At 38.7% G+C, this 12,126-nt stretch overlaps 1 protein-coding gene across 1 annotated transcript in view; it reads right to left on the reverse strand.

Annotated features, from left to right (window-relative positions):
• Nucleotides 1–1,888: 1,888 nt before the first annotated feature.
• The window catches only part of AZIN1 (antizyme inhibitor 1), a 19,793-nt gene continuing 9,555 nt past the window's right edge, over nucleotides 1,889–12,126 (reverse strand). The window contains exons 3-11 of the mRNA XM_010131861.1: nucleotides 10,913–11,086; nucleotides 10,434–10,606; nucleotides 6,811–6,945; nucleotides 6,210–6,291; nucleotides 5,560–5,634; nucleotides 4,274–4,439; nucleotides 3,587–3,705; nucleotides 3,197–3,411; nucleotides 1,889–2,569 (exon numbers count right to left, since the gene is read on the reverse strand). Of these exons, the coding sequence (XP_010130163.1) occupies nucleotides 2,458–2,569; nucleotides 3,197–3,411; nucleotides 3,587–3,705; nucleotides 4,274–4,439; nucleotides 5,560–5,634; nucleotides 6,210–6,291; nucleotides 6,811–6,945; nucleotides 10,434–10,606; nucleotides 10,913–11,086 (1,251 nt within the window). The 3' untranslated portion in view covers nucleotides 1,889–2,457. The remainder of the gene's footprint in view (nucleotides 2,570–3,196; nucleotides 3,412–3,586; nucleotides 3,706–4,273; nucleotides 4,440–5,559; nucleotides 5,635–6,209; nucleotides 6,292–6,810; nucleotides 6,946–10,433; nucleotides 10,607–10,912; nucleotides 11,087–12,126) is intronic.

Raw genomic sequence — 12,126 nt, forward strand, 5'->3', positions numbered from 1 at the left:
GCAGGTTTTTTCCCCAAGAGCTGAATAGAGCTGCACGCTATCTTTTAAAGGACCTGTTTCTGTTCAGTTTTGGATTTTTTTTTTTTTTAAGAGTGGGGCTCTAACCTCTGTAAGCTCACTCTCAAACACATTAACAGATGATTCCCACCCCCTCAAAAATGGCAATGAAGAACATACATGACTTGGCAACACATGCGGATGGTGGATCCAGGGCACACACTTTTATTTGGAGCCCGAGTAAGCCATTTGCACAGCTGCTTGGACACACAAGGAAAAGGTAGAATCGTTTTCCCCTGTTACCAAGGAGTAATTGGCACCACCATTAACATCACTCTGTCTCGGGCTGTGGCCCTGGATCTTCCTTGGGAAGTGGCATGCAGACTGGAGGGCTGTTCAGGGAAGTACTTCAGGCCAAAGCAGGCAGGATCTGTTTGGCATGCACGAGGAGTCACTGTATTATACACACCAAAACACCGTTCGCATGTACCAGCATTCAGAAACTCCAGCTGCTGCAGCTCACCGTACCAGCAGGGCTACAAGTGCTGTGGCCTCAGCCAACAAGGAGCTGCATGACAGAGCTGTGTTACGTTAGTTCCCAGTACCACACAGAAACCACTCGGCTCCCATATGTAGAATAAAATCCTCAACAGCAATTACAATATAAACAGTAACACTTCACAAACCCAACTGAAACACATACTGTGCTCAAACCCCAGGGTGGTAACGGCAATCTGTCTTTCAGTGCAGTAAGTATTTCTGCACAGCTCACTATTGCTTATCAATGATTTTTTTCCAACTCATCTGTAAGTTAACAAAACCAACTCTACTTAGGACTGCGTCACAGAATCCTGTTAAATTCTCTCAGGCAACCGTAATTTGTATTTAGTCAAAACCCACACAGCAGTGTCTGTTTAGCTCAGAGAAAGACCTCCACTAGTAGACTGAAGTGGGTATCACTTCTTGAAACACGGGGATGGCCTAGACTGTATCTTCAAAACATAAGCCATTTTGTACCTCTTAGCTCACCTGTAAAACCATTCTGACTAGTTGACTCCAAATTGAGGAAATCTTCGCTTTGCAGAGTCAGAAGACTTCCTACCAGCTGGCACTTGGAATACACACACTTCCATCCAAAAGACAGACTTTCTACCTCCGACTGAAGGGTTAAAAGTCCCCTTTGACTGCAGGATCCAGAACGTAATGTGCCATTTCAAAGCCCTGACACCCTTTCTCCTCCTTCCTCCAGTTTGAGTAGGGGAAATTAAAATAAGAAAAGGACCTTGAAGAAACCAAGAGGCTCCAGTAACACAAAGAAATCCTCTGAGCAGTTTCAGCAGGTCTAGTTACTCGATGCAGCTAGCACGCATACTTCTAGTAGCATGCTTTACCTTTACTTTGTGGATATATTTAGAAGTCCAGAGCAAGGAAGCACCAAGGTTTATGAAGACTTCTCTTAGGGGTCAGCACCACACAGGACTAGCTGAACTTGTATGCTAGGCTCTTCAATAAACACCATCAAAAGCTAGCAGGAGTGTGACAACTGGCAGAGCTGGACTGACCCATGCTGCCTCAGGGGTACTACATGCACACTAGCTACAGGACTGCCTCTTCCATGCACATCCGTATCTACTGCAGGTTGGCTGTTTGGGGTGAAGAACCAAATCTAAGGTCATACTCCAAAAACACACCACAAATTGCCTTTTAGCCTTCCAGGAATTTATATGACTTCCACTTCATACAGCTTTATCAATCATATTTTTTTTATGTTTTAATACAAAACTGAAATAATGGGCTAGAGAAAAGAAGGTTCCTCAAGACAATCATGTATACATCTATTTTATAGCTACCTCTTCTGCCTAGTCCCTCCCAAAGTTAGCCTGAAACAGTAAAATCTACACAAAGTTTTATTGCAATCATACAAGGGATACATCAAGGGTCAAATACAACACATACTATGATGCAATTTTACATTTATTAAACTACAGTTCAAAGCACAAATTTACACATTCTAAATACACTAAACACCTAATGAAGTCACACTGGTCTCCCACTGACACCTGATATATCTGGGCAAAAGACAATAACTTTACAAGACTTTTCTAACAGGAATCCTTAGTATAAAAACTGTGTACTTGTATGTAAACTGTTGAAGAACCCAAGTGATGGGTTTCCATCTCCACTAAGTCATCCATTTTGTTGCATATTTAAACGCTCAGGGGTTGAATGAACTTGATTTTAAATTTGGATACCATTATCTAACCCTCCCACGCCCCGCCCCCACCCAGTGAATTGTAGCTGTAGCTTGTTTTGCCTGGTCCCCATTGGCTATTACTATTTTTTCAAGTTTTGAAGAGAATTAATTGAATTCAAGATTGTTCCATTTCTTCCACACTGGAATGTTGACCAGACAAACTACAGACTTGCAACTGCAGGTCTAAATGAAGCGTTAATGCCTGTTTAAGCTGCAGTGGAAAAGCGGTCTTCTGGGCTCAGCTGAATGCAAGAAGGCACAAAGAAGAAGTTCTTCATCAATGTGTCTGAAGCAATTCCAGCATCTTGCATCTCATCCCTGCAGCAGAACAGGATGAGAGTTGTAATAAGGTGTTGTCCTGTACATTTTCACATCAGAAACCAGCCTTGAATACAGCATTTGAAGTCTACTGCCTCTGGATAGGTTGGCCCCAGTCTCAGCAGAAGGGAGAATCAGCTATGGAAGTGCTTGTCAGACACAGAAAGGCAGTGACTCTCCACCGGCAGAAGCACTGGGCCCTGGCTAGCTGGGTACTGGAATAGGCTACCCAACTCTCACCATCACCCCAACAGTGTAACTCCCGCCTATAACGATGGTGCTAACACCGTACACAGGTTGCAGTGACTAGTATTAGGAAGGCTTAAAGGTTGATGTCAAACAGTAAAAGGCTTTACAGCTACCACTAAGCTCTGCCGACATTAAGTATTCTTGCTTCAGTTATTCTTCGTCAGCCTTAAAGCAAAGCAGGCGTCCCATTAGTCTCGGTTTAGTATTAGCAAAGTCAGACAACAATAAAAAAAAACCCCAACAAAAACCAAACCCACAAACTGAAGAGGCACCCTCTTGCGCTCAGTTGCATCTTCCTATATTTGCCATATATTTGGTTGTAAGTGTACACTTCTGGAAGTGAAATCAATCTTGTTGCTATCAAGAGGATTTTCTTACCAGTCACTGAAAGACATCATGTAGTAAATCAGTGGCCTCTGATAGTCGTTAAAGGTAGACTGTTCACCTAAGGTACCAGAACCCATATTAGCAAAGATCAGCCAATCTCCAACGCTCAACTCCGGAAGAAGACAGTTTTCCACGATTTGATCAAGCTCATCACAGGATGGACCCCAAAGGCTGCTTGTGAACAGAGGCTCATCTTCCTTGTATTTCTATACAGAAATGACCCAGGTAATTCAGGTTTCAGTTTATTGAACAAGAAAAATTTTCAAATATTCGTAACAATAATTTTATAATATATTATTAATTATGTACATATGAAGTGTTAAATATATATTAAAAATGTAAGGATAATAAGGACTAACTAAAGAATACAGAAGGACTCACCTTGTGAACCTCTGGGATAGTATTCAGTTTCTCAGACAATTTACTTGCAAAAGAACCATAAACACCATCATTTATGTAATATGTGAATACTGGTTCATCATCATTCCTGGTTTGCTCCACTGGAAGTAAAAAAGAAGTTGTCTTGCATGTATTTTTGCAATAAGTAGTCCTTTTGCAATCTAACTTAACTCAACTGTTTTCTCCTGACAAGGGGTTCCATATATACTGGAATGGGAGAATTACAAGCAGAGTAACCTGTATGAGACCAGATTATACATTCAGTTGTAATGTTAAGTGTGAGGCTTAATAATAAAATTAATATTTTCAGTGATAATCTCAAGTCAAACTCAATATAAATCCAATTTCTACTTTAGCAGAGAAGCAGCTCGCTCTAGGATAGGTTTTTCATGCTCTTCTAATACAGATCCTTCCAATACACCTTCTGTAAAGAACCCAGTATAGGCTTAACCATTGGGAAGTCAAACCTAGTGAGGAAACAAGAAATGCCACGTAACGGTAACAAAGCGAAATACACAGATAACGTGGTCAGAACCCAAACAGCTGGTTACGATGTCAGCACAAGGCAATGTATTAAATACATGCCGAGACAAACTAGTCCATCCTGACTAGCAGTGGGCAGTCATCTGTACTGGTTCGTAGGATGTAAACGATAAACATGACCCTTACCTCCATAAGGAAGAAGTTTATCATACTCAGCGGACTTCTTTGCAATGATGTTAACTGCTAGTGTAAATGCAGATGAAACATAGTAACATCCAGGCTCTGCAATCACATTAACACCAGATTCCTTAGGAAAGTAGACATCTAGCAACGGCCTGATGGCTTGATTAACCTAGGAGATTGAAGTCAAGAGATAAAGCCAATGAAACTCAGCTGATGTGTCTATCAGTTACATACACACACACACTTTCAGTCAGCAACAGCTCTACAGTAAGCACACCAAAAGCTTACTCTGTTCCTCTATTCTCTAACGGGTGCCCTTTCCAGAGATCCAAAATTTACAGAAGTGTTTAAAAAAAAGGTAATTCTACTACATACTGAAGACTGAGTACCACAAGTCTGAGTACTACACAGTTCCTCCTCCCAGCCAAAGTTCAGGCTGCAGTACATTCAAGGCTGCACAAATAATTTCAAATTACTTTTTAAACCACTCAAACTATTATCCAGCACAACAAGAGAACGTAAGGTTACATATGAATCCAGAAGAACAAGTTCTTCTGTGATCAATTCTGGATTAGAACAGAATTAATTATTTAATGCTGGTGTTCAAATCTTAATCCAGGTATTTGAAGATTAACAAGTATTTTTGACAAGTACCAGAACAGCTAGAAGTAAGGAAGAAAAGCCCTGGTTGCTGTTAGTGACTTTTCACTGAATCACTTCCATTGTCCTACATTGAAGGAGTTTGTCTTTAAGACAACGTAACAGTGTAAACAGGTCATTCTGGTTTATGTGCCACTGTATACCAAAGATCCCATTTAGGCCAAATCAAAGCCTAGCCAAAACGAAGATAAAAGCAGGACCTTTAGTCTTCAGTTCCAAAGTGAAGTATCAGAAACTTCATACAGTAGCAATATGGTTTATGATCCAAAGCATGCTAAGCAATCCTGGGCCAAACCATGCAATACAGAAACCAGCTGAACAACCACCAACTGCCAAAAAATTTGAGTATTTACTGTTAGGGTGGCTTAGAATAGTAATTTAATCGGTGACATGATTAAGTGTGCAGTCCCCCAATATGAATAGGATTCAAAAGAAATAATGATCACCTCTCCAAGGACTGATTACACTACCCATGGCAGAGAATACAGAACCAATTATTTGGATCCTGTGAATTACAGTCTAACAGGAATTCAGAATAAGTTTTAGCTATCAATATTAGTTGTAGTTTCAGAGCTAAACATTTCAACTTAAATCAAAAGTAGTCTTTCAACTTCCAATACATTGCATACCTCTTTAAGCTGAAGTTCTGAACCTGTGAAGCCCCCACCAATATCCAACATGTTCATCTTAAAGCCAAATTCTTCCTAAAGTGCATAGGCAGAATGTAAGCGCACAGACAATTGTAACAGTAAAAATCCTTGTTGCTTCTTACTGTTTTTTTTTTTTTCCCCCTATGTACTTACACTTTTGGGCATATTTAGCAGAGTAAAGCATCCAACAAATCCACTCCTCTTCCTACAAATTTGGATACACCCCCATGACACCCGTATTTCTTATGATGGTTCATTATTAAATCTCAGAGATCAGATGCACCAAATTAGCAGTTATATCATAAATGCCAGTGTACTAATGCTTAATATTTTAATATAACTTTAAAATGCCAACAGTATATTTGCAGGACTAAGATTTGAATTTCAAAAAGCCCTTAAGAGCAAAAACTTTTTTTTTATTTGAAAGTAGCAGACGAGAGTACTGCCTCTCAGTGGGACAATATTCATAATCTCTGCCCCCAATTAGGATTATAAAGTTTGTTTTACCTCTACTACATGTCTCACAATGGAGTATTTAGTCCCTTACTACATTGATATATTTTGGAAATAATGAATAGAATAGAATGGATCCTCTACTGCAGCAATCGCATGTGTACACGCCTACTTACAGCCATGTCAAACACACACCGAGCATCTGATATAGCATGAATGTACATTTGCACTTCCTTGCAAGAGCCTGAAACATGAAATCTGAAAGAAAAAACCCCACAGTTAATACACTAAACCATGTAGCTTTCAAACCAAAGTGTTTCACCATCTAAAACAGCAACGGAGGCAGTTCATTCTCCAGTGGCTCAAGACCCAACTCCGAAAATCCAACCCAGTGTTCATCTCATTCAGTCTGTTTAAGCTACTCTGTGCTATAATAGCATTTATCTTTTACGCTCTTTATTGCTTGAAAAATAGAAACCTAATTACAACAGAAGTTCAAGTGTACAGCTAGGCTTCTAGACTTTGCTATTATGTTGACATAAGATTTTCTGATACTCTACTTCAAATTGCTTTGAGGACTGTCATAGTTTGTTTCATACTAGTTTTTGCTTGTGTATTAGCGCTTTGCTTGCAAGAAAAAACTCTTAATCCAAAAGTTTGGGGTTTTTTTAAACCCTGGAAAATAGTGCCAAACGGAGGAAAAAAGAAATTATTCTATGTTTTGAGTACATCATACAACCATCTGCTCAGCCAGCAGAGAACAATAAAGTTACTCACTTGACACCAACTATTTGGACTCCCAACTCCTTAGCACATTCCATGAGGTGCCTACAGTTCTTCAGGGTGGTGCCAAACTTCATATTCATCTCCTCATCAGCAGTAATATCTTCTGTGACAATGTGCAGTAAGAGCCTAAGAGAAGGGGAAGATGATTTGGGCAGTTGGTTTACATCATCAGCACATGTGAAGCCTGAAGACTGTCAGAAGTATGTTGATTATGTTGTACTCCAACTCCACCGATGGATGAGTCAAGTGAACCTAATAAAAACAATCCTGTACAGAGAAAAAACTAGCAATTAGGGGCTAAAACATGGAGCCAACAAGGACAAGGGATTGTGCAATGCAGCAACTAAGACTCTTTTGCAGCAGCAAGAGTCTGTTGAGTGCTGTAATAAAAGAGAATGTTACTTCCTCACAAAACCATTAAGACTGATTTGATTTGCTTTACCCATCTCTGTCCTCTTTTCTAGCCAAGAGGAGAGCATGGATATTTCCCTTCGGTCAGTCATCTATCAGATTTGGTTAAACTCAGCATCTGAAGAACACCAGGCTGATGCACCGAAAGCACACCCAGGCCACATGTCCCCACCTCCCCTCCTGGCTGAATACACAGACTGGGGATGGGGTGGGGGTGTCAGTCCATTCCCTGCCCCTTCTTGAGCAGGAAGGCAATGAGTACCATCTCTTATAATCTTATGCAGTCAGATAGCTTCCTCCCTCAATCTGGGTAGGTTTGGCAAACTGCAGAGACAGCGTTGACAGTTTAGAAAACTGTTACATTGAAGTAACGCTTGAGTGGCAAAGGCCTGTTCACATCAAAACCTCCAGTGGTATATCCCCAAGACTCACAACTTCAAAGTGCTGCCCACTAAGAAAGTCCATCCTTCCCTCCCCTCGCCCCAATAAAGGTAAATTAATCAGCTATATGGTAAACTAAACAGAAGTTATGTCATGACATACACACAGACTGCACAGAGCATGCTACAGTTAACCGAGATGGAAAGCAGGATGGCAGAAGATCTGCACTCAAAGCAAAGTAGTTCTTTTCAAGCCAAACAACAGGCAAAACTTAGCCTAGCCATTTCCAAATAGCTGTTAGGCTAACAGCTACCCCAGCTTCTAAAGACCCTTTTCCAAATGTCTCACGATTTGTTTAAAATGCATTTTGTAAAGAGCAAAAAAAATCCTAAATTCTCGCCCAGGTTCCCAGCAATTCTTGTTAATTTCAATTTATATCACTTCATCTTAAAAAAACCTATGTCTAGGCTCTTATTTTCTGCTTCTCCACTAGCACAGACAATTCCGTTCAAGAAATCTGGACTCAAACCAATTTTGTAAAGCATTTGGGAAAAGTGCTAGATACAAAAAATTGTCAAAAGTTAAACTCTGAAAAGATAAAAAAAATTTTAAATCTGTAATACTATAGTTTGTAACCTCAATTAAGAATAGACAAAAACAGTTCTTAAAGACAAAATGTTACATTTTACTGATGAATTGTTATGGCAGCATAAGTGAGTTAAGGTATTGTTCTAGTGCAAACCACTGAAGAAGTGTAACTCTGATTTCTAGTAATCTAGTTGGATTCCTCTTCCTGGCTTTCAGCCACTTAAAGCAGGACTAGAGGACGATGTGTGTGTTTGGGTTTTTTTTATTTTCAAGGAAGCACTGATGCTTGTAACAACCGTGCTTCTGCTGGAGCTTAGGACACTAGCAACCTTAGCAGTTAAACTTTACCTGGAAAAACCCAAAAGTATAAAGAAAGATTAATCACTCCTTTCTGACACTTCTTCTCTTTCTTAAAAGAAATTTGCATTCATTCAAGTTGCTAACACTTCCAAAGGCAAAACCATCAGCTATAAAAGGACTTCCACCAAGTTTAATGCAGAAAGTTACAAGAGTTTTCAGAAAACGAGATGGAGAATTACAACTTGCTAAGCAGAATTTCCTCAGACAAATTGTAACTACCTTCACTCTCAAAAAGACAACCTAGCTGTAACAACCCACATAAGAAAAAGATTTCACTTTTTGAAACTGTGCTAAGGAATAGAGGAAGAAAGCTCACAGCTGTTACTTCAGCATCAAAGTTCTAACGGCCTGAATAAGAGAATTCTAAAAACACAAGCAAACAAATCTCTACCCAGTAGGAAAGGTGGTAATCAGGTTTCTAGAAAATTTAGCTAGCATCTTTTGTAGAAATTGAATTTCTTGGTCTTGGTGAACTGGAACTTTTCCAAATATTAGACTACAGGATCCTTGAAAACAAGTTTATGTTGTTTTTCTCTAGCTCATGGAACTCCTTCATTGTTTCCCTGCTTTACCATTTCTCTGGTTCAAGAAAAACCTGCATCCTAATTTCTCTTTTTGTGGATGTTACCATAAACAACATCTAAAAAAAGCTGTTAGACTCAAGAAAATAAGTTCAGTGAACACCAGTGATAACTGGTAAAATGCTAATGACATAAGGGAGAGCTTTAGCACTGCTAAGGCTTTCAAAGCCTTTCAAAGCACATCAAGGCCAGCATTTTACACACAAAATTATTTTGCACATAACATTCTTTGCACAGGAAGTACTCTCCAGTATGCAAAGCACTGACAAGCTTCCATGGAGATGAAGTGTAATCACTAGCAACAGCAATATTAACTCTCAAGCTAGTCTCAAAAAAACCAAAACAAAAAAAAAAATCAAACCACCCACAAAAAACTAGGTGGGATGAGCAGGGTCTCCAGATATTGAACTCAGTAGAATCTTCCCAATTTTAAAAACTATGGCCACGGTTTTGCGAGAAGATGTGACACTTTAATAAGGACTATCTAGAACCAAGAGCTAGAGAGAAATCAGTTTTAGTGCGCTCTGATGATGACTATGGGAAACTATTCCTTGTCAATCACCAGTCATTCACTTAGGCTCTGACTCCTATTTTTTTAAAAGTATGGCCCACAGCCAAAGTATTCATATGTGAGGGACGTGATGCTTCAGGACACCACTCCAAAAGGTATCAACAGAGCACTGGCAGCAATAAAATTGTTGTATTTAACAACCAGAACATCAGATTTGATCACTTCTCTACAAAAAACATCTGGGCCAATATTGAAGTGACAAAGTAGAGCCAGAGTCAAATTTCTCACTTTTTAATAGTGAGAAATACTATTGTGAGTAGAATACCTGTAGGTGTTTTTAATAGACCTGCAGAGCATGCCCAAAAGCACATGCTTATTTGCTGGTAAGTCTCAGCCCTGTCTTCAGCTGAAGGCACTAATGTTCAGACAGAATACCCTGAAAGAAAAAACTGAAGCCACAACAGAGTAGGAGGAAGATGTACTTGGAGGTGAGGTGCCAGACTTCCAACCTTTCATCACTGAAACCTTTACAAAAATATTGCCCTACAAAATCAAAATACAAGATTTCTCCCAAAACAAGAGCTTTACTATCATATTAAGAAGCTGAGACCAAGTAGGGAAGAAGTTGCAAAAAAACTGCAATCAAAAGAGATGTCAAATAGAAGAGAAAAATAGATACAAGCGGATTGTATTAAAACCATGTACCCTGCTTGCAACACCCAGAACAAAGGCAAAAATTAAGTTTCCCCAACAAAAAGCAAAACTAGAATTTTGACACTTACTTAGCATTTGGATGGTTACGTGCAATTTTCTTCAGCTCAATATCATTGTCACAAGTCATGATATTTATCCCAGCTTTCGCTGCATACTTTATCTGAGAAGCTTGCTTGCAAGGATTTGTATATATAATGTTTTCAGGAGAAATGCCCAGGTTTTGTACCAATGCCATTTCAGACTGAAAAACAGGAGCATACTAGAGTTTGACACAGTCCAGTGCATTATATTTGAGTTTATTAGATGTGCTCTAGTACTGTACTAAATAATCAAGCACACTGAAGAGAAAACTCTCCACTGCTTCTAGGGTAGAAGTATAGATTTTCATTAGCCAGTTTCACAGGATTTAAATTATATTTAAATATTTACAATTTTCACAATTTAAATGATATTATTTATAACCATAGTACTTAAAATGCTGATTTTAAAACAGTAGACATATGGAAGAAGATAAGGCACACAGATACACAGAAAAGAAAAAACTTACTTTACTAGAACATGCAAATCCAACACCAAGGATTCCCAAAATTTCGAGTACACCTGGAGTAGAGTTGCATCTTACAGGATAAAATGGTTTTATTGGTGCCATCACATTCTGCCATTGTATGTTCTTCTTTACAAGTTTCCCAAGATCACCAACATAAAATGGTCTTTTTCCAGACTAAAAAAAGGAAAAAAAGGAAAATAAAGTGTGTAAAATTGTGGGTTTGCTGCCAAAACAAAGCACCCATGAAAAAATCTTTAATAAATAGGTACACTTATTTCACCCTGCTGTTAACTTCTAAATTGGACCTTGAACAATGCTTTCGTTTTTACTTTCACCTACCAATTTGAGCTAGTTCAAATAAAAATCAAAGGGAATACCTACCACTTCAGAGATACTATGAACGTTGTTTAGAGAATATTCTGAGATTCCTGAACAAAAGATGCTACTTAAATGCCAAATGCTGATTTTATCTAAAAATGCAGAATAGGTTACAAATCTCTTCCAACTTTTTATTTTGGGAAGTCTGCAACTTCTTGGATGAAGTGAAAAAAAAAAAAAAAAAAAAAAAAAAAAAAAAAAAAAAAAAATCAGGACAAAAGCTTCCAGTCTCAACACAATTCATAGTTTATTATACAAGGAATAAAGTCTAATGCTCTGCCATTATTTTAGTATCTAGCTAATAGCTCATTTTTCTGAAAATTTGTTTGATAGTCAAGTTTGAGACTGTTCTTCACATCCCGTGAAGCACAAAGTTCAGACAGAATTTTAAGAACTAAACTCAGTGTGTTAAGACTGAAGAGTCAAGTACATAATCTTTATGAAAATGCACAGACACTTTTCTGGAAACTGCTGATAGTCCCCCTTGTGTACCTGTTACCATAGTCTCTCTCAAGATCAAGTTATGATGTGGAGGTAGTGACCAAAATCCAAACAGATCGCTCAAATTGTATTTTTTTTTTAATAATGTGCACTCAGTAAAATTCCTGTAAATGAATGGCCTGCGTGTCAGTTGAAGACCATCACAAAATACATGATCAATCTGAATTAAGACTGTACATCAAACGCAATTGTAACACTTGACTTTTGCAGATATGAAACTATGTTGTGGTTTATTGTATACAAAGTCTTTATTTCTGTTTAAAAAACACAAATAGAAATTCCATCGGGTGGAAGCATACTGACCCCCTGTATGGGTCACCAGCAGGTATGGGATC

The sequence above is a fragment of the Buceros rhinoceros genome, unplaced genomic scaffold (assembly GCF_000710305.1).
Source record: "Buceros rhinoceros silvestris isolate BGI_N320 unplaced genomic scaffold, ASM71030v1 scaffold3072, whole genome shotgun sequence".
Lineage (NCBI taxonomy): Eukaryota > Metazoa > Chordata > Aves > Bucerotiformes > Bucerotidae > Buceros > Buceros rhinoceros.